Source organism: Eumetopias jubatus, unplaced genomic scaffold, assembly GCF_037043125.1.
Source record: "Eumetopias jubatus isolate StellerSeaLion01/CBP00866 unplaced genomic scaffold, mEumJub1_p1.0 scaffold_9, whole genome shotgun sequence".
Lineage (NCBI taxonomy): Eukaryota > Metazoa > Chordata > Mammalia > Carnivora > Otariidae > Eumetopias > Eumetopias jubatus.
In genome coordinates, this window is record NW_028274815.1 from 111797723 (window position 1) to 111820381 (window position 22659).

Here is a 22659-nt window from a genome sequence, read left to right on the forward strand (position 1 = left end):
GGGGGGGGTGGGGGGGAGAGGGTAAGAGAGGAGGAGACCCCCAGCAAAAATCAGAGCTTTGGGGCCTGACATCCTCCAACGAAGCCAAAAAAATGACAGTGGAGACACTGCGGGCCCATACTTGTCCCAAGATAATTATATTTGGAATGAATTATGAAGCTAATGTGGGGTGGTAGTGTGAACCAGTAACCAAGAGATCTGAGTCCTAATTCCAAATTCAGCTTAAAAGCCCCGCATTTCTGCTCCCAGGAAGCCTTCCTTGGTGACTCCTTCCCTGAGCTCCCATGGGGCTTACCGTCTGATGCACCTCCCGAGGTTGCTAAACATCCTCGACTAATGGCTCCTCCATCCCCTGTCTTCCAACAGCACCAGAATGCTTTCAGTAGAGGACTGACTCTCCAGCTTTCTGGTCCCTCTGCGCATCCTAGCACGGAGGATAATCCCAGAAGGGGTACGCCCAAAGGGATTTCCCTTCCCAGATGATGTTGGACAAATCATCTCCTCTTGTGAAGGAAACCAAGGCCAGGAATGGCATTTTACACCCAGCGGTGTAAAACAGGTTGCAGCGATTTGGGACACAACAACAAAAGAAAAAAACAGGGAGGAGGAAAAAAAAAAAAACTCATTTATGAGTAGTTGGGAAACAACATCTTGCTAACGCAGCAATGTCATTAGACAGAAAGTTGTATGTGTGCAGATCTGGAAAGAACATCCTGAAATGAGCCTTCTCTTCCTCATTACAGCCTAGAAGCCACGTGACCTCGGGTGAATTACGTAAGCCTTACTCTCCTTCGGAGGTGAGGGGATATTTATCTTACTCAGTTCCAATGTTAGTGTGGGGTTGTTGTTGACTTGTTTTAACACCTTTTTCCGTTCATATTTCTTTGACTTTATTCAACTGGTTACAGTAAGCACATTTCAGAAAAGTTGGACCTCCTTATTCTGGGAATATGAAGTAATAGGAGCTCTCTTCTACAGACTATCTCAGAATTGAACACCTGGAAATAAGATGGCAACAGCTATCAGGTTATTTAGCCCTATATGCGTGTGAGTGATTGTGTGTTTGTGTGTGTGTGTGTGTGTGAGAGAGAGGGGGTGTCCTTGGAAATGGATTAAAAATAATAGATTGTTGGCATATATGCACGTGCTTCTTTGCATATATAGGCACATAGATATCTATATGTACATGCAGAGATAGACAGAATCATTGTCAGTTACCACTTGGTAATAACTTGGCATATAGTATGATCTCAAATAGCTGTAATAATATTTATTTTAGGGCGCCTGGGTGGCTCAGTCGGTTAAGTGTCTGCCTTCAGCTCAGGTCATGATCCTGGAGTCCCAGGATCGAGTCCCGCATCGGGCTCCCTGCTCAGCGGGAAGTCTGCTTCTCCCTCTGCCCTTCACCCTGCTCTCTCTCTCTCAAATAAATAAATAAAATCTTAAAAAAATATTTATTTTATGTATATATACTACTATATGAAGTTATAGATACATGTCTATAAATTTTATACGACTTCCAGGTGCCACCCATTAGACATTACATGTATATATGTGCATAAAGATACATGTGCACGTGGCATATTTATGGTTAGACATATATATGTTCAATTACACACACGGCTTCCTCTTTTCAGTTGAAATCCAGCATAAACTGACTTTTTATTCTATCAATCAAGGTGCATAAAAGGTCCACATGCATAAGAGAAAATGCACCGCTTTCCTTTAAGTCAGCCTATAAGTCATATGGGTTGCCTGAAACAAGATAAATTTATATTTGGTACCGGAAAGTCAAGATTCTAAAGTAGCTTAGGGTCTAGCGGACCCTCTAAATTCAGAGCAGTTGCCCAGAGCCCGTGAGTCACTGGTATTGGACCCTTCATTCAAAGGTGAGACAGTGGACACCCAGACTTCGCAGAGCCCAGGGAAGCACTGTTTTTGGTTTTGGGTCTTACGAGAGGTCACATCAGCATGGGCAACATTCCCATTCTAAAGCTTGCGCTCACGTGTTACTTGCCTCCCAGCTCCTGTTTGGACCAGGGTCCCAGGACCTGGGGGACGGGGGGAGGGGGGGAGTAAGAAGCCGCTCAGGTTCGGTGCTCAGAAAGGGTCAGCTACTCACCACACGCTATCACTGCCTTTGTCAATGGGCCTCCCGTAGGGGTCATAGTACACGTCCACACTGAGGTTGCGGTCTGTGTCATGAGCTGAGTTGAAGTTGGTGACCACCCGGGAGGGAATCCCGAAACACCTCAGCACTGCAAGTCAAGGAGCAGAATGAGGACCCAGGCTGCAGCGGAAATGGCACCTTGGGCCCACCCCCACCCCCCATGGTTGCCCACCGTCCCCGAGTACCTGTGTTGAGGGTCCCAGCAAAGACCCAGCACTGGCCATATCGGACTGGCCGGAAGCCCGATTTTTTCCATTCCTTGAGGATCTCCACGCTGCCATTCCAGTTCCGTGGGTCCAGTCCACCCGTGTAGTTGCCACTCCAATTCCCAGAGATCACGCCATTGTCATCATTGCCATTGACCTGAGCAGAGGGAGCCCCAGATCAGCGGAGAGTTCAGGGGACAAGGTGGGGAGATGAGGAGGGAAACCAGGGAGATGTCAAGTGGATTTTCTGTGTCTGCCTGGGTGATTTGGGGATGATAATGGTAATAATGATCCTCTAGGGGTCTTGAACAGTTTATTAATTTAAAAGTGTTTTGCTTAATGGGCCATTATCGATTGCCCCTAACCCATCTATCAATCCCGTGAGCAGGCTCACAGGGTAACCTGAGGCTCCATGGCTTGTCAGGGGCAAGGCAGGGTCCGTAGGCCAGCCTGACGGTGATTTCTTGCCAGGACTCATGGGCTGTCGTTGATGTCTGACTTGGGAGTCCATGTTTTGAAACTCAATTTGGGGATACTGATCTTCTGAAAAGGTGCCTTAGAACTTTAGCAGCTAACTTCTTAGAATGCATGAAGATGGAATATTGCTATTCATTCATTCATTCATTCACTCACTCACTCATTCTTTCAAATGAAGGCCTGATTCTTGTATAAGCAGCACAGGCAGGATGCAGTGTGAACAGGCACCGGATTAGGAATCAGGAGACCTGAGTTTCATTGTCTTTTAGAGACACATATTGTAATATTTACAGATGAAATGATATAATGTCTGTGATTTATCGAATACTCTGTAAAGGAGGGGGTCAGCCCTGAAACCAGACTGGCCTTGAGAAGGGGACCATAAAAGCTGGTGGTGGGTACCTGGGAGATCGTTTTACTGTTTCCTCTATTTTTGTGAAGGTCTGAGCTTTGTCACAATTAAAAGTTAGAAGAGAAAGAAAGGAGAAACTAGGTTCTAAGCCTAACGTTGCCACTTGTCAGCTGGGTGACGGTGGGCTGGTCAGCTCACCTCTCTGGGCCTTTGTTCTTCACCTTCCTTCCCAAATAGGGAAAGTTAGAAACAAATGGGCTTCCAGGAGCCGAGTGTTCAGAGTTCATGAAACTTGGACCAGCATTGATGGACCCCAACCGCCCGGTGAGAGGCCCTGAGCCCTGCTCCCTGTCTTTGTGGGGCCAATGAGAACAGAGTCTGGACACAGAAGGATCCTTGCCCAGCACAGGCCAGGCCAGTCTTCCCCAGCCCCTCCGCAGGAAGGGTGCGCTCCTCCCCCCACTTCCAGCAAGGCCTGGGCTATAATCACAGAATCAGGCAAGACGGGCCTTCTCCACAATGGAAGATTATGTAGCCCATCCCATCTCCTGAGTCAGAGGTGCTCCAGCCACCAAAGTGGTAATCAGCGGGGTCATCTCTGGCTGAAAGCTGAGCATTTCAAAGCCCCATCCATACAGGCCGTAATTAGCTCAAGGCCCGGCCCGATCAGGAGGCCTGGAGAGAGCGCAGGGAGGTGCAGCTGAGGAACTTGGCACTGAGATAACCTGGTTTGTCCCCAGGGTCAAAGTGAGTCAGCAGCTGCTGGAGCCGGCTGGCCTCCCCCACCCTCTCCTGGGCCTATGAGGCTCAGTCTTCCTTGACCTCGGCCTCAGCTCCAACCCACCTCTCCCAGGCCACTCCATTTGCAAGGGTCAGCCCAGACCCCGCTTCCCGGGTTCTTATCCGCTGCCTCTGTGGCCCCCACACCCCCTGGGCCTCACCCTCACTCCGTTTCCTGCCAGCCCGGTGTCAGCCTCCCCTCTTGCAGGAAGCCCTCTGGTTATTCAGCAGTCAGAAGATTGCTCCCATGTCTAGCAACCTAACTAGCTCGTTAACTCAGATATGCTAAAAGGAAAGAGAGGGAGAAAGGCCTAAGCCATTAATAATAACAAAAAAGTTAGACACTTCTGGGCCATGAGTTTCAGAAGCTTAAAGTTCAAGAACTCTTCAGCTTTCCGCTTTTTAATTTATAACTTTTGAGCAGGTGGCGACCATGTTTGGACACTTTCTGAGGGAGGCCTTGTCAACACACTCAGTAGTGAGAGATAGACTCCTCCAGGACCCAGTGTGTGTGTGTGTGTGTGTGTGTGTGTGTGTGTGTGTGTGTGTGTGTGTGTGTGTGTGTGGGGAGGGGGCAGGTCTCACGTGAAAGGACTGAGTGACTGCAAGAGGCCCTGGGCAGGCATTTGGAGGACTTGTTCTGGTTTGACTCAGAGGCCGTGTGTTGTGAGCCAGTCCCTTCAGCTGCTCGGGGTTCCCCATCTAGATGCTGAGTGGGCCGGCCTGCTGTGGCCCAGGCTGACATCTGAACACTCTGCTGTGGAGGGCAGGGATCAAAGCAAAGGAGGTTAATACCTCAGGCTCACTTGGGAACTTACCGTTTTCCCCAGGAGGCCCAGTGATGGAGCAGAGTTTCAGCTTTGTATCCTCCTAGCCTGGGAGACACCAAAAGGGCAAGTTCCCTTATCATCTGAGAAAGGCCTCAAGATAGAGGGGACAGGGCCTTGAAGCCGGGCAGACCTGGGTCCAGTTCGGCCTCTGCCGTTCACTCACCAGGGGTCTGAGGCAAGTGCTTTAATTTAGAGGAGTCTCATGTTCTGTGTGTGCAAAGTGGGATGGTCATAACCACCAACCATATTTTGTGAGGCTTCCATGAGATGACATATGTAAGGAACACATGTACCTAACCCGTGGTTGAGTTCGATCTACGGTAACAACTGGTTATTATGGTTTTCCTATCACTCACCATTGCACTGAGCACTCGGCCGACGTATTTGGGGTCATTTCTGCGGGCCACATCAGTAGTAGGGTCACGGCGGAAATACAGGCTGTGATCCAGGATCGAGAGGCAAATGTTCAGAATGCCTTGTTCGAACTGTTCAGAATGGGACCATAGGTGATGGTGAAAGAAATGACATGGAGTGTTGGCTAATTAAGGGTACAGGAGCTACGCGGCCGAGAACCACAGGAACGACCTGGGGCCTTCCACTCTGTGGCCCCCAGGACAGAGAGCTCCCGAGGAGTAGCTGCCCAGCCTCTAACCCGCAAACTCAGCCAGAGCCCTGGCTATCCACCAGGCCCTTTGTCAGGGTCCCTAAACTGAAGGAGACTCCCTCACTGTCGTGGCCTTGGGAGCAAATCTCTTAGCCTGCCTGGTCCTTGATTTCTCTGTCTGTATAAACAGGGGATCAGGTCAAGCTCATCTCAAAGTTTCCATCTGACTCTATGGTCTTGAGCATATTATTTAGACTTCTGGGAAACCAATCATAAAGATAAAATATCCCACTAAAAGAAGATTTTGAAGCCATTTTCCCAAAATAAGTCTTATTTTTAGTCACCTCTTCTCAAATGGAGAAGGCTCCGCTTTCTCTTGCCTTAGGGTCTTTGCACGTGCTGTTCCTTCTGCCTCCGATGCTTTTCCCCAAGACATCTATTTAACACCCTTGCCCTCCCTCAGGTTTCTGATTAAAAGTTCTGACTAAAAGAGAGGCTTTTCCAGACCACGCCATCAAAATTAGCCTCCCTTCCACCTTGAGGTGCACTGCATGCCCTTACACATTTTTTTTTCTTTTTTCTTCCTTCCAGTGAAACTTGGCCGAAAAATTCCAACATATAAAATATATAGCTGACTTGCTCTGGTTGACTACAGATCGGGATCTGGAGGCCCATGCTCTGCCCATCCCCTCCTGGATATCCAAGGCACCCCACCCACCCTAATATCTTCACTTATATGCTGGAAAGAAGGAGAGGTGGAGGGAATCCCCGAATGTTTCCTAGGAGCTCTGTGGACTCAGATGGGGAGGTCACAGTAATGAAGGACCGGGAAGCTATGGCTTTGAGAGGCCAAATGCTCCTACCAGGGAAGTTCTGTCATATTCTTACATGGAAAGAATAACAGAAAGTACACTATTGTCCCAAGTGGCTCTTCTAGGCCTTATCCTCATCTGTGTATCATGGTACCAGTAAAAACCCCATTGTATTGATTTAGTTATATATTTGTTTTGTCCACTAGAGGGTGAGCCCCTCAAAGATAGAAAATGTGTCTTATCTCTCTTCTGGGTGCAGAAGTGTGCAGCTGGGGCCTGGCACATAGTAGGTGGTCAGTAAATGTCTTCGGAATGAGTAAGTGAATGAATAGAAGGGCAGGCAAATAGAGTTGGGAACTTCCACCTCTCTGCAGGGCCAGCCACAGAGCTTCTTGGGTAATAAGAACAGTATCCCCAGCCTCCTTATGACCCTTGTACCTGTCCGAAGTTCCAGCCAACCATGCCAATTCGATTCATGTTCCCCACATAGATGATGCCAGCATCTTCCTGAATGTACTCCTCTCTCTCAGCGTGGTTACTCATAAAGACAACATCCTCTGTTTGATACAAAAATCAGATGTCATGAACTAGAATCTTACAGAGGACTATAGACACCAGTCTTCCTCCCATTCCTGAGTACCAGCTTAGTGGCTGGAGCAAACCATACCTGCAGCCCTTCCCTCAACCTCCACTAAGGAATGAAGTCTTGAAATCTAATGCTTCCAACTCATATTGTGGCAACTATGAACTTGAAGAAGCCGGGATGACCTGAGGGTCTGAAAATGAGACCCTAGGAATGAAATACTTTCTCCTTCAGGCGCGAAGCTGTCTCCATGCTATAGAATTGTACTGTGGTCATTGTCCCTTATAGTTATACCATATTGTGCACTTTGTAAAAGCTCATGAGATCCCCACAATAGCCCCAGAGGAAATAGCAGGGTTTCCATTTAATGGCAAAGAATTTGAAGCTCAGAAGGATAGACTGCCCGGACTTACAGAGCTGGTTAGTTGGTAGAGCTGGACTCAGATCTATGGCTTCTGACTCCTAGCCTCTATACTCTTTCCATAGGCCACAAACTTTCCCTAATCAAACTTGAGCCTGTAAAAGTCATTCCCTCAGCTCCTTTCCATCGTCGGTACTGCTTAGCTGTTGGCCGCGAGTGTGGTTGGTTAGGTGCCTACCTGGCAACCAGGGGTTAAAGAGCAATATGAACATCCCAAGTTTCAGAATGAAGTCTTTGCCTTGGGAGGAGATCTGAGTGCTCAGTGTGTACCATCCTATAGGTGCACTGACAGGACTAGAGATGGCGATGGTCAGAATATTGTCCTGTTTGGACACGATCTGGGCACTCCAGCCCCCACGACTTGTCCCATTGGAGAGTGGAAACACAGCCTTTGTCCTGGCCGACTCTGAGGGGTACGGCCCTGTAAAAGAAGACAGAGGACAATGGGAACCAAGGAGTGCCAGCCAGACTGTGGGGAGAGATCCGATCCTGGTACAACCGCAGGGGTGCTTTGGGGGGACATCAACCACAGAAGCACCACATGATGACACTGGAAGCAACCAGAGAGACCAGGTAGGCCAAATCTCTCTGGACTTGATTAGTAGGACTCTTGGGCTTATAGATAGGCAGGAACTAGCCCAAGGTCACATCAAGTCAACGGCAGGGCTGGGTTGGAGCCCAGCACCTAGTGACCCCAATGTCACACCACCACCCCTTGGGTGGACAGCCCCAAGGGCTGCTTAGGTGTGTGTGTTTGTTGGGGGGAAGTGGTGAGCAAGTACCTGTGGAGACGACGAAACCCAGGCTTTCTCCATTGCCAAGACTTCGGTTCAAGCTCAATGAGAAATTGAAGGATTGGCCTCTCCGCAAGATGAGCTCCTGGCTGGAGAACCTGTCTGTGTGATGTGCCTGCCGGTTGGAGGTCGCCTGCCAGTTAATGTTCTGAGGTTCTAAAGCTGTAAGACAGAGGGGGGACCTGAGGTCCTGGAAGGCAAGGGATGGTGGCGTGGGGCAATTACCAAAAGGACAGCTTTTGGGTGGGGCTGGTTGGGGAAGAGCCAGACTTCTAGGAAGAAGCACATTAAAATGCAGAGACCTTGACTGAGCATAACAAACACTTCATAACCTGTTTCCCATGCTGCCCGTCCAGGCAGCCGAACCTCTGTGCACACTACCCCTGAGACTATCTTCCCCTCTACTTGGTCACCTGTCACTCAGCTTTAAGGCCCCAAGGCCACGTGCTCAGCGTAGCTTCACCCAACCAGCCAGGAGAACCATGCAACCAGTTCTGTGTAAGCATATTCTGTCGCTTCAGCATCATTACTTTGGTGGGGGGGGGGCATCAGACTGACCTGGGAGGAGGCTGTGTGTCTCAAATCCACCACCCACCAAGGGAAAATCTTGCTTGCTTTTTCCCTTTGCACCTTCCCAGACACCAGGTGCTTTTTACCTACTCCAGGATCCAGCAAGTGCTTATTTGTATATTTACTTTCTCTATCTGTGCACCCCCTGGGTGTGGGATGCGCCTCTCCTACTGGATGGGGTGGGGGTGGCATGACACTGAGAAGCATTTCTAGGCCAAGAGATGGGGCGGTCACTGACCTGGAGGAGATTTTCAGATGCTCACTTGCAAGAACGGTATATAGGGATCAGTCAAAGCCCCATGAGACCTCTGGATAAGACCCTGAGGACAAATACCTCGAACCCCCCTTCCCCGGTCCCAGATTCTTCTTATGTGATTGTGGAGCTAAACTGAGAAGGGTTTATGATGATTGCCATGATGTATAGGGAGGGTAGCCTAGCTCAACCTTCTGAGAAATGTTATTCCTTCAAGTTGCTTTTGAGATGTTCTATCATCCTTCTTCTGCAAACCCAATTGGTTTCTGGTTTTATGATGGGAGTGTGGTGACACGTCCCAGTGCCGGGCACAACTTTTTTTTTTATATGTGTCTGCTTCTCTCCATCAGAATGTGCATTCTTGATCTTCATATTTTGATCCCTAGCACATTGCTTGATTGTGTTAGGACAAACAGATAGACAAATGGATGAAGGAATAAATGAACAAACAGAGACTCATCATGCAATTACCATCATGACTACAGCTCAAAATTTTGTCCATAAGGAAAGGTGAGTATGGGGCATTCATTCAATAAACATGCATAGAGCATTTTTTATTTGTAGGACATTACATTAGGTACAATGTTGGAGGCGTAAAAATGCATGAAAAGTGGTTTTAACCCTCAAAGAGCTTCAGCCATGGGTAAGACAAGTGGGAATGAATGATGTAATGGGGTAAGTCCACTGTCCAGAGTAAAAGGTGCCTAGGAGATGCAGGCAGAAAAGAATCCCTCTCAGTTGTAGGGATCAGAAAAAGTTTCATTGAAAATGTCGGGTCTTGAAGAGAATTTTGTTAGATGCAGAGGCAGCAGGCTGCATCCCAGAAGATTCCCAAGGCAGGGCAAGCAGGTGTGTTGTTTGGCTAGCCCAGTGGCTCTGCATGCAAGAGAAAGGTGAGGTGGGAGAGAGTGGGGCTCCAGGGCAGGCCCAGGGCTGGGAGCTCCCACCCAAGCAGCAGGGGAGATGGGCAGAGGCTCCTCATAGATTCTCTCTCAGGAGAAATGCAGACTGTTTGGGGTGGCGAGCCAAAGACTGCTGCTGGAGAAGGGGTTCAGGAAGTGATCTTGCCACCGGCTCAGGGTCCGAAAGATTCATTCATTGACATCTGCCATTCACTCACTCATTCATTCATTCATTCATTCATTCAACAGAGAAGTATTGAAAGAATAAAGTGATAAGTTTTGCACAAACTCAGGGAAATGAAAGCATTCAGGCGATCAACAAGTATCTACTGAATAAAGGGACAGCGGAAAGAAGATGAACGTTCCTGTACATAAATACTGAATGACAGCCCAGATCTGAGACACTCTATACACCCCCGTATAACTGGGCAAACACTGAGCTCTATAACACTTGTATAGAGCTAGCTTGTTAGTTGCTTGGTCTTTCTAGGGCAATGGTCCCATCGTTTTAAACGCGTTTCCTACCAACTTGCTTACTACCTACCGCGCATCCCTGCCAGTTGCTATCTCGTAGAGCTTTACTCTCTGTCTTGTTTTAGAGAAAAGAAGAGCCCTAAGGAACATGTAGCTTCAGATCATATGAGTCTCCAGAGATTCCTCACCCCCCGCTTCCAAACCCAAAAGGAAGCATGCCTTTCTCCTCCAGGTGAAGCTCACTACTTTAGACCATGACCTTTTTGAGAGCAGAACGTATGTCCCCAGACAGCCCTCTACCAAGCACAGGGGTAAGGAACGAGGGGTTCCTTGTCTGTAGCTTGCATCTGCCTCCCCTCCTTCTTTGCACCACCAGGGGTTATACACTATTTGCTGAGTCCCTAGCAGGGGCTTCTCCCTTTCATCCCAGAAACCAATGGCTTGTTTGTAGGAAACATGACAAAGAAAAGGCTGAGCTGCAGGTACTTGGCTGCAGAGATCCTGGAAGGAGATGAGGAACTCTGTGCATGCCCCAGGAGGTGAGGCTTCGCTCAGAGTGACTGTGATGGTCATCTCTGCATTTCCTGACCCCAAGCATGAGCCATGGCACAAAGGAGCCAAGCTCCCCATGAGGGGCTTCTCTGAGCTGGAAGGTGAGGGGAAGTAGGCCTCACATTTGACATCAGTCTACTGCATGTCAACTGCTGTTAACAATACACAGAGCACTTTGCATACATCGTGGCTGGAATCCTTATACAAATTGGAAACTGATGCTCAAGGAGATAAATGTCTTATTTGAGGTCTACTTAGTAACTGGCAGAGCCAGGTTCTGAACCCAGGGCTTACTGGCACTCTCCTGCTGCCGTGGTCCCCAGTTCTCTGCCTGGAAGGGGGACCCATGTAGGACCTTCAGTCCGTAAGTTACCCAGGTGGTGAGGGGACCTCACTATACATTATCCTTCCTGCTGCCGTTTGTATTCTGACAAAGAGGCGAGAGGGAGCGTCTGGAAGAGAAGCGTGTTCCAAAAGGGCGTTCATTCTACGTGGGAGGTGGATAAAAGGGGAGCAGCCTGTCTCCGCATTCCCGAGAGGACTGGCAGGTTGAGTGCATGCTCGTAAAGCCTCTGGTGTGGTTTTGGAGAACTTTCTCCTTCCACAGCTGTCTCCTTCAGTCACTGTCCTGTCTCTGAACCCTAGGATCGGCTTTGCCAGCCCTCAAATCAGGGGTCTGATGATCCTGTCTGTGGATTTCCTAGTTTCCTTTGCGCCCCCCCCCTCCCCGCTGCCAGAACATTAATCCCAGCCCCCTCTGCCTGAGTAGAAGGGAAGGGAAGGGTAGGGAAGGGCAGGGGGAGGACAGGAGAAGTAAGGTTCTTCTAGAGTTTACAACCTCATGGACATTTATGAGGCTCAGGGCTGTATTCTGCCCCAGTCTTGAAGGAAGGAAGGGGGGAAGGGAGAGTTGCATGACTCCTACACTTGACTTATGAACATACACTCTTAAAAAACATCAGAGGGAAAGAAACCATGGAGAACAGATCATAAACTCACACCCTGATTCTGGATGTGAGCACCTGGAGGCCCAGAGGGTGGCTTGCCCGCAGTGGGACATCTCTGGACTCTCTTCCCAGTGTTCTCACGTTTCCATGCCACCTCCTTGAGTTACTGCTTAACTCCAGGGTCAGGCCTGGGGCAATTTCCCCAAATCTTCTATTCTGAGAATATCAGTGCCACCAGCAGTCCCAACGTGGCAGAGACTACTAAGCGTCTATCTCGATATTCCCTCGCCCCTTCTTTCTTGGTAATAAAAGCCCCCATATAACTGGGCACTACATTTTCCAGGCTCCTCTGCAGCTGGTGTGGGGGGGGGGTGTCACGTGAATGAGTTCCGGCCAATGGCCTGTAGGCAGAAGTTATATAGCTGCCAGGAAACCTCTTCTTTTTCCCCCTTAATTGAGCTAAAATTCACAGAACATACAATTTACCATTTTAGCCACTTTAAAGTGTACAATTCAGTGGTGTGTAGTATGTTCACAGCGTTGGGAAACTATCACCATGGTCCGATTTCAGATCTGCTCATCACGCCCTTTAGCAGTCATTCCCCATTCCCCCTTGGCAACCTCCAACCTGCTTTCTGTTGCCATGGATTTGCCTATTCTGGACATTTCATATGGAAGGAATCACACAGCTCTGTGGCCTTCAAGGTTGGTTTCTTTCACTTAGCATAATGTTTTCAAGGTTCATCCATGTGACAGCATTTATCAGGAGTTCATTCCTGCTTATGGCTGCATAATATTCTGTTGTATGGCTGTAGCCTATTTTGCTTACCCATTCATCCACTGAGAGCCATTTGGGTTGTTTCTACCTTTTGGCTCTGTGAAGAGTGTCGCTAGGAATGTGCTTATGCCAGTATTTGTTTGAATACCTGTTTTCAATTCTTTTGAGGAAACCTCTTTTTAAAAATGGTTGGCCAACCATTAAGAATCTGCTTACCTCCCTCTTCTTCCATCCTGCTGCCTGGAGTGTGGGTGTGATGTGGACAGAGCCCATCTGAGACCATGCAGGGCCATCCCCTGGGGATGGCAGAGTGGGAGCCTGGACAGAGTCAGGCCGCTGGGGACCGTGCCGCTGCCTTACCCGCCCAGAAGGGCCCACATCTAGACCTGTCGTTTAAGAAAGAAACCAGCTTCTGTCTTGTTTCTCTAAGCCATTGCTATTTGGGAGTTCACTGTCATTCATAACCAAGCCCAATCCCATATTTCTGAAATGTAACTCCCACCCACTCATTCTGTGGTCCACGTTTGTCAGAGATAACATGAGAAGCATAGAACAGATCCCAGCTCTCTCAATCTTCATCAGCCTGGCTCTATAACTGAATCACTGGCCGCAGACAGGGGTTGCCCGGTGTGTGCCTGGGGTTTGCATGTGGTCCTATTTCCAGGAGGACCGCACCATCCAGTGCCGGCAGGTGGGCCAGCATGACAACTGATACTCCGGTGGCTGGGTCTTCCCCACCTGCCCAGACCCTAGACCCATCTCCCCTCCCTAGACAGATTCTTATCTTACAGGTTTCTAGAGCTATTTGGGGCTGATAGATATACTAAAAATCGTCTAGCCAAGTGTCTTCAAGCATTTTGTTAGAAACCACATTAAAAAATTAGAGAGTGTTTAAATACATGGGTCTATAACAGATAGAGTTTCACTGATATTTTGTCTTCTTCTTCTTCTTCTTTTTTTTGATTGCTGGTCAGAATCCACTGAACTGATTTTACAATCTAATGAGTGACAACTGGCAGCTTGAAAAACAGCGATGTAATCCAATATTCCCATACTATAGGAAGAACACTGAACCTCCAAAAGGTTACAGAGTAGTTTGGAAGCAGAGTATGGCCCAGAAACTAGGTCTGGAATCCTGGTCACTGAGGGGCTGTGAGCCATTCCCAATTCGCCCTCCTCTCCCTGCTGCTCCCCTCCGGGCACCTGGGACCCCTAGCTGCTGGCCAACCCCGCACCGGCCCCAGGCACACAGGGCTTTCCTCTCAGATCTCAACTCTCTTGAGCCTGGGCAGTTTCCCTTTGTCCTTCCCCCACATTCAGACATATTTGATCCCCGTGCAGCATGGGGAGGGGGGTAGAGTTTCTTGGCACCAGGTGGTGGGGAAGACGGGGTTCCATTGGTAGCTGAGTGAGAGGCTAGCAAGGCCCCCTGGGGTCATGTGGAATGAACCCTGGACTGTTGGGCTGAAGGGGTGAGAGGTCTCGGGCGAGCTCTCCACATCTCTGGACGATGCTTTCTCCATCTGTAGAAGGGGACAGTGAGACAGGAACGTCCTCTCTGGTAGGGTTATTATCGGGATCCCATCACTAACGCCCGGGCCCCCAGAGGTGAGGGTGCAGAGGACAAATCCCTTGGGATCCCACACATAACACCAATAGCAGCACAGGATAGAGGAGGGTTTGAGCTTCTTTATTGGCTGCCATTGAGGACCTCAGACGCACTAGGCACGGTGCATCTTACCTGCATTATGTCCCTCAATAGTGACAAAAACCCCACGATGTCATTATCCCCATGTCACGGATGAATGATTTGAAAGTCCGGTTAGGTGATGTCACTTGCCAAATAGCACATGCTCAGGCAGAGCCTGGACCCAAGCCCAGGCTGGAAGCCAGTTTTGCCTGACCACACATGACTCCAAGCTGCCACCCTGTAGCCAACCAAGGGGACTGTGGAGTCAATGACTTGGGCACAGTTCCAGGAAGCTGTCACAGAGAAGGGGCCACCCGTAGCCTACTCCCTGCCTTGATGTTACGTGGTCAGGGGGAGGGGAAGGAAGAAGGACTCCGTGGCCCCTTCACTTCCAAAGAGAGGTCAGAAGCTCCTGAACCAGGGGTTCTCCACCCTGGCTACACATAAGAATCGCCTGCAGAGTGTTCTATTGGCCTAAGCCCCTTCCTAGACTGACTCAATTAGCGTCTCAGGCATAGGGTCAGCATTGGTGGTTTGGTTTTTTTTTTTTTCTGTTGTTTTAAACTTGCCTGGTGATTCTAATAGGCAGGCAGGACTGAGAATCCCTCCCTTAGGCCTATTCACCATTTACCACACATCAGCACCCTCTCCCACCAACTGTCTCGCCTGAGCCACACGGCCGCTCTGGGAGGGAGGTGGGGGAAATCACAGGCTCCTGTTCACAGAGGAGGAAACTAAGCTAAGAGCAGGGAAGGCAGGTGCCTTCTGAACCCATCCCTCAGCCTCTATCAGAAACCCTGGGGCCTTGTTCCCTCCACTCCTAAGTGATAGGGAAAAGAATTTCCTACTTTGGCTCACACCCCAGGCCAGCATGTGGGCCCTGGGGAGTGTGGAGTGCAGCCCAGGAAGGTGGAGACGGATGGAGAGATTACGGGAGGTGAAGAAAAACAGCACACAGACAAGAACTGGGGACTTGAGAGGGGCTGGTGAGGGGGCCGGAGCGGGGGAGGGTCCTGGGAATTCCTCCTTGATTAAAAAATGGACTTCATCTCATGGGGTTTTCTTCAGACCCCAAGGCAATGAGAGAAGAGGCTCATGAAAGAAGTTTCCAAGTAATAATAAAATATGTGGCCTGAGCACCTATGAAGCAGATACCAAAAGAACCCCATTTTATTTTACTTTAGACTTATTTATTTATTTGAGAGAGATTGAGAAATAGCATGAGTGAGGGGAGGGGCAGAGGGAGAGAGAGGATCTTGAAGCAGATGCCCCACTAAGGGTGAAGCCCGACGCAGGGCTCGGTCCCACGACCCTGAGATCATGACCTGAGCCGAAATCGAGACACTTAACTGCCCGAGCCACCCAGGTGCCCCTAAAGCAGCCCCATTTTAGAGATGAGGAGCCTGAGACACGGGGTTAAGTAGCCTGCCCACGGTCACTCAGCTGGTAGGGACAGAGCCAAGATTCAGCCCCGGGCACATCTGTGGATGTGCACTTGTAACCCTGGGGCTGTTCTACCTCCGCATGGAATCCTAGGCGGCAAAAGTGGAACCCTGGGCAGCCCTCACCGCAGAGGGATGCAGCTGCTGGCCGGTCTGGGTCCGGGTTACAGGGAGCAGGGGCTGCCCCAGGTGACAGGAAGCTGGGCGGGGAGCTGAGCCAGAGAAGGGGCAGCTTATTGTCATTGATCCGCTGAGCGGCTACAGCGCTGAGCCCCTGAGCCCCTGAGCCCCTGAGCCCCTGAGCCCCTGAGCCCCTGAGCCCGCAGGGGCGATGTGCCTGCAGAGGAGCCTAGGTGTCGCTCTGGTCCAGGGGGCTGAGACAGGAAGCCAGCGCCACCCCCCCACGCCCCCCCCTGCCTCGCCACTGCAAGGCGAGCCCTGCACACTCCTGAGTTTACAGAAGGGGGGCAGGACCCCAGGAGGAATTCCTGGCTGCTTCTATAGCAGAAAGAGCCACCGGTGTCCCAGCTCCAAGGAAAAATGTGTTGGGGCCGACCCACAGCCCAGAATGGCCGACCCACATCCTCAGCAGATGGGGCACGAGTCCAGGGAAGGTCTGTGGTTTGCCCGGGAAAGTAGCTGGCAAGAAAAGCTCACCGGCCCAGGGGGACCAAGGGTTAGTCCCCAGAACAGAGGTCCTAGCCACCCGCAGGTGTGGACCCTGAGGACTCTGCCTCTGACCCAGGGCCCCCAAGTGGCTTTGGAGGTGGGGAACAAGGCTCCCCCTCCAGGTGGGCTCTGCACCACTTTGTGCAGAGCACAGCCAGCCAGGCCTTCCTCTGCCACTGTCGTCCCCACCACCGTCCCCACCACCGTCCAGGCTCCTCCCTCCAGCGGGAGTGGAATACCTGAGTCCCTGCTGATTCCAATTAGAACCTTAAGTTAGGAGCCGGACACGCACCTGGAACCCTGGCTCACACCTGCCGACCCACCCACATTCATTTTCCTGTTCCCTGTGCCCAAAGCACTCCTCACCCCACAAGGCTCCTGACCACGCCTAACTCACTGTCTGTGACCAAATGCCATCTGCTTCCGGGGCCTCCCCTAGCCCAAACCCTGGCTGAGCTTAATTGTCCTCCTCCCGCCAGCCCCCACAGTGCTGGATTTGGATTTGCAATGCAGCCTAATGACACTCTGCCTTGCGGGTCGCTTGCCTATGAACTGGTATTTCCAAGCACGGTCCGGCTGTGAGCTCACTGAGGGCAGAGACTCCAGCTCCTGTGTCTGGGTCCCCCACTGCACCTGCCGTGGCTCCTTTCCCTGGCTGTCCTACGCGTAAAATTCATTTATTCAAGAAACTTCTTCTGAGCACTGCCTGGCTGAGTGACTTGGTGCTGAGCTAGGAACTGCATGCGTGACAACGTGACAAACCCAAGGGAATGAAGGTATCCACCTGTGTCTCCCCTGCCTTTTGAAAAATTGAATTTTTTTCCTAACTGGCTAGTGTCTACATTCTGTCGTGACCTTAGGACATCTCTGGTTGATTTAGATGTTGAGTTCTTAGAGCTCAGAGTCTTCACGAGTCACGGGCACTGACAGGCTGCATGCGGCTGCGGGGTGGTCTCACGGCGGGCAGGCTATGGGGGGGGTCCCTGCAGGGCCTGCGGAGTGATGGCCGTGCGCTCGCCCCCTGGGGTGAGCATGTGCCGGGGCCCAGGCTCCCTGCCCCCGGTTTCCTCTCATGGTGAGAGTGGTCAATAACAGAAGGAGCCTGGAGTCTGTCTACTCCAGGCCTTGCATCTTACAAACGGGAACCTGGGGCGTGGCGATGTCAAGAAACACAAAGGCAGTTGGGAAGAGAGCTCAAAGGAGAAACCAAGGTCAGTACTGTTTTCCCGCATCCCAGATGCCACATGTGCTCATCTCTGAGCTCAGCTCTGGTAACAGGACAGAGTGGAAAGGGCACTGCTAGGACCTCATCTGGGCTCTGCTCCCAGCTTCCTACGTGACCCCGGCAAGCCTGCCCACCTGGAGGAAGGGAGATGGCCTAGGTCACGCTGACATCCCCTCGTGCTACAGTCTGTATGGTCCAGAGCTCTTGTTAGCAACCTGGCGCGAATGCATGTTCACAGGAGGAAATGGGGGACAGGGGAGGGGCTCGTGTTCGCAGTCACCCTGCCCTGGGATTTGGGATTACCCAAGTAACCAGCATTCGCCTTTTGCATCACGCTGAAGGGTTTCTTTGGCAAACCTTCCCGAGGTCCTAACGACCATTCGCGGTATTTTACAGGTTTGACTCATGCCCTGTTTGGGTTTGGCGTTGCAGTCAACCCACGAGGCTGAGCACCCCTGACAGGCAATAATTAGCACGCTGCCCGGCAGGGGCACCGACTAACGAGAGCCCAGATCCTCAGCAGTGACCACAGGGCCAAAGAACCTGTACTCCCCGTAGCTCTTTCTCACCCCCTTCCCCGGTGCTGCTCGAAGGGACAGCTTCATGGCACACCTACTCCTTCTGCCATGGGAGGTTTCAGCTCATCAAGTCGCTTTCAAAGAGCCTGCGGTGCTTCCGGATGTGTGGTTTACTTAGGAGCATTCCAGCTGTGCTAATGATTTTTTTTTTAAATAAACTTACATGCTGTCACTCTCGCTCTCCCTTGCACTGAGATGTGCTTTCCTTTGCCTACGTTCCTGACAGCTGGAACAATTGCACTGAGAAATAGGGGAAGCAGGGCTCAGCCGGCTTGAAAAGGCCAGGCATGTCCATCTGTCTAAGGGATGTGACGTCCAGCTGGGTGGAATACCCAGCCATTACTCAGGACTACATTTCAAACATGTCCTACCCCTGGAATCGCGCTGGAGGGACGAGGCAGCCCCTGAGAAAGAGGCGCCCGTGAATACCATCCTTCAGTACTAAGATCTCACCTTCAGAGCCCCCCAGGGCAGTTGTCCCGAGCCAAACACGGGCCTCTCAGGCTGGCCCGGGAGAAGCCTGGGCTTCCAGCAAGGACCTGGAGGGAAGATGCCATGCACTCACCCGTCATGTTTGCCTTCCTCTGCCTCTTCTGTGGGAATGGCACGGACAGACGGACGGAAGGTGTGGGGAGACGGCTGGGGATGTCCTTACCATTTATAGCAGCCTCTCCTACACATCTAATTAGAATTCTAATGAGGTGGGCGAGGCACCAGGTCATTCCTGTAGTGCCTGTAAACGTTTCCCTTACAACATACTTGTCACCCAATGGAAGGTCATCCTGCTTGTGCAAGACCAGCTTGGGCAGAAGAAGGGAGATAAGAAATGCCAGGGGTTCGCTTTTGTGATTTTTTTTTCGAAGACGATCTTCCCGGATTGCAGAGTTTAGGAAATGATGTCATGCTTTTCTCAAAGGACCTTGTCCAGAGGTGGTGCTAAGAAGTCCTCGGGGGGGGGGGGGGGGGGGTTGGGCGGCAGATGGATGTTTCTACAGAACCCAGGAGCAGAAAACGGGCATGGTCCTTTCTCCATGTACACAGTGTTGGTGTTTTCTGCTTGCACAAGAGGTAGGAGACACTCATCACGGCCGGCTTATTGAGGCTGCAGTGCTGCAGAAAGAGCGCTTGGTTTGGAGCTTGAAGCAGTGGGTTCTGACGCACGCAGGGCCCTGGGCCATCACTGAACCTCAAAGCCTTGGAAGCCCTGTCTGTGACTGGGGGGTCATTGTGTCCACCCTTCTCCGCTCCTTAAGTGCTGGGAACAATCAAATGAGGTGGTACAAGTGTGAAGTGCACGGATGTGGACTGTCATGGAGTAAATGCAGACCGAGGGGAGACTGTTCTTTCTAAAGAGGCAGCAGGGACAGCCACAGAGCTAGTCATGGTGACATGGTTTCATCCCGGTTCTGCCCCACGGTCTCTGCAGGAGGGAGGGTAAGTCATGGTCTCTCTCTGAGCCCACATTCTACAAGGGTTTGAAAAGGATCGGGGGGCGGGGGATGACTCTGACTGTCTGCATTTTGCGTTCGCTGGCTTGTCATTTACACATTTTTCAAGAAATCCTAGTGTGGATATTTACAAGTACCGGGGTTTCCTGGGATCAACAAAGGAGTTTAAAAACATCATAATGCTTCAAGGAGTCATGAGAGAGCAGAGATTGCTCGAGGCCTCCCCCAGGGGTAGAGTGGGAATGAAGACCGAGCACCACCATAACAAGATCGGGTCTCTAGGGAGAAGGTGGCAAGACTGGACCTCAAGGAAGGTGAGACCGGACAGACAGGTGGGAGGGAAAAGAGGAATCAGCATCCTCTGTCTGTTCTCTCGGCTCCCACGGCATTTGGTACCTGGCGCACTTTGGGCCCCAGATGGCCATATGCATCTCACTGCGCTGGTTCATCTGCTTAGGTCTGCCCCCATCCCTAGACTGAGCTGTTGAATATATAGGCTGTGTACTATTCGCATCTTCTCTGAGCCGAGCGGAGGGCTTGGCGCACGGCAGGAGCCACATATTTTTGAATAAGTGAATCAACCCATCACCATAAACATGGAAATATTAACTACCATCAATTTAGTGCTCCCCGTGGGCAGGTCAAACACTTCACATCTATTACCTTTTTTCATCTTGAGAGCAATCCCATGACATAGGTACAATTATTGCTATCTTGCAGTGGGGAGAAACGGGTGAACTTGAATCTCTGCAGCCTGGAGATTCACACCCATATGTGAGCGACTCCAGAGCCTATTTGAAGTCGGCTGGCCAAGTGAGGTGGGAAAGACTGAGTTCTCTGGAGGGTCCAAGTAAGGTGGCACTGTGCCCATGCCAAGCAGAATGCAACCCCCTCTTGGCTCCGGCAGATGACCATGAAGAGAGAAGAGGGCAGAGGGGTGTCTGGCACGGAGTTTGGGCCCCAATTGTGGGTCTTGGCCCTTGCTATGACACTGGCTCTGTGACTCTGAGCAAAGCCCTCCTTATGCTGGGTCAGTCCTGCAGAAACCCGTAGAACGGTGCATTGTTTTGGCTGAGGGTCTGAAAGTGCGCTGTACACTCTCGAGTGTGGCATCAAGAGGGGTTTGTTTATTATTACTTCTGTTGTTGTTGTTGGCTAGGAGCTGAGAAGAATTGGACCCTGGGCATTCCTTTCAGAACAAGTTGCCCTAAGATGTGCTATTTTGGCATGTGGATCATTTTGAACTGAAAGCAATCAAGGCCCACAAGACTCAGGAAGAAACGTCGACTTCCCCACTTCCCCAACTGCCTACAATGTTTTTTTAGAGAGGACCTGCTCCAGGAAGGGAGCTGTCACCATAGATAATGGCAGTATGACATGAACCAGGTTCGGTGGACAGGGAGGAGGCCGGCAAGGCCCGTCTGATCCAAGCCCTCCCTTTGTCCCATTGTTCCTGGGATCTGCTGAGCCAAGATCTGCTCAGCAAACCTTTACCCTTCCTGTTCTTCCTGTGCCTGGCCTTCCTTCCCTCTGAGGCCCCAGACCCTTTCGTCCTTAGCCCAGAATGACATAGATACCTCATCTTGCCTGACTGTCTTTGGAATCTCTCACATTTATGTGGGTTCTCTGCATGGATGTAATTAAATTTGATTTTCTCTTATTAATCTGTCTCGTATCAATTAATTTGCAGAGCAGCCAGAAGAACCTCGAGGGGCAGAGGAAGATTTTTCCTCCTCAGTAGTTGGCCTAACTGGCAGAATAGACTTCCCTGGCCAGAGACGCTGCAGAGGAGAGATCCTAGGACGAACCGCCCAGCAGAGGTAAGAATTCTTACCCTGTCAACAGCCCGGACTCTCTTTCTGTGGGGTCTGGTGGAGCCAAAGTGGGGAGAGTCCTTTTTCTATCTCTAAATTGAGATGAGCAGGAAAATGTTTGTGGAAGTAGTTCCTTGGGTTTAGTGACTCTGGTAAATTTGGGTTTTATGGATCCATTTCCTCTGAGAGAGAGTCACTGCTTTTCTCTGTGTCTTTCGTGTCATTTGTCGTAAGAAGGAAAAACTATAGGGTATGAACGCAGGTGTAGGTCCTCTAAGTCTGCAGCTGGAGTGGCCTTAGACTCGGGGAGCTCATGGTTCTCACCAGACCAGTGTCTGTTTAGACAGCTGTGCTGTGGGTCAACGTGCACATGAGGTAAAGGCTGTTGCTAAGGGACCTCTTGGAAGCCAAAGTCACAAAATTGGTGGGCACAGATGAGCACTTACGAACTGTTAGAGCACTTGCCACCTAACCCCGAGACTCCCTTTTTCAGATAAGTGGGCCACAGAATGGGTTAAGGGGACACTAGGTCACCTGACAACCTCAAGGACACTTCCGTGGGTCCAGGTGCTCTGTAAGACAGCACACAGTCCCCCACCCTGTAGCGCATGCCTCCGAGGGACCGAAGGTTTAGCTAAAGCTGTTAATGTGCATATTAAAAAAAAACCGGGTGAGGTTTTTCCTTTCATCTTGTTCTGGGTTCTGAGAGCTTCACTTTACGACCAGCAAGAATACTCTCTCTGGTCTCCATCATTGAGAGGAGCACTTATTAGAAGTGGAAGAGGCTGGTGCTCCAAGATCTCCTCTTTGCCCAGCTGTGCCAGCTCTCGGGGGGGAAAAAAAGATTTTAGGGGTGCCCGGCTGGCTCCATCGATAGAGCATGTGACTTCTGATCTCGGCATTATGAGTTAGAGCCCCACGTTGGGTGTAGAGATGACTTAAAAATAAAATCTTAAAAAAAAAAGACCTTAAAGCCACAATTCTTGCTTTTGCAACCTGAATCTTCGGAAAGGCAAAAGCTTGACTCTGAGAGAATGCAAAGCCCATTCCCTATCTTCCTCCAGACGATTGCAGATGTTGCAAGAACCTAGAACATTAAAAGAAAAATTGTGCTGGACTTAAGAAAAAAGGAGAGTTTGGGGCGCCTGGGTGGCTCAGTCACTGAGTGTCTGCCTTCGGCTCAGGTCATGATCCCGGGGTCCTGGGATCGAGCCCCGCATCGGGCTCCCTGCTCTGCGGGAAGCCTGCTTCTCCCTCTCCCGCTCCCCCTGCTTGTGTTCCCTCTCTC

General features: G+C 50.7%; 1 protein-coding gene across 1 annotated transcript in view; it reads right to left on the reverse strand.

Annotated features, from left to right (window-relative positions):
* The window catches only part of TGM3 (transglutaminase 3), a 163842-nt gene that overhangs the window by 20249 nt on the left and 120934 nt on the right, over positions 1-22659 (reverse strand). The window contains exons 6-11 of the mRNA XM_088026639.1: positions 8018-8219; positions 7414-7656; positions 6670-6788; positions 5172-5300; positions 2356-2533; positions 2123-2258 (exon numbers count right to left, since the gene is read on the reverse strand). Coding sequence (XP_087882765.1) covers positions 2123-2258; positions 2356-2533; positions 5172-5300; positions 6670-6788; positions 7414-7656; positions 8018-8219 — 1007 coding nt within the window. The remainder of the gene's footprint in view (positions 1-2122; positions 2259-2355; positions 2534-5171; positions 5301-6669; positions 6789-7413; positions 7657-8017; positions 8220-22659) is intronic.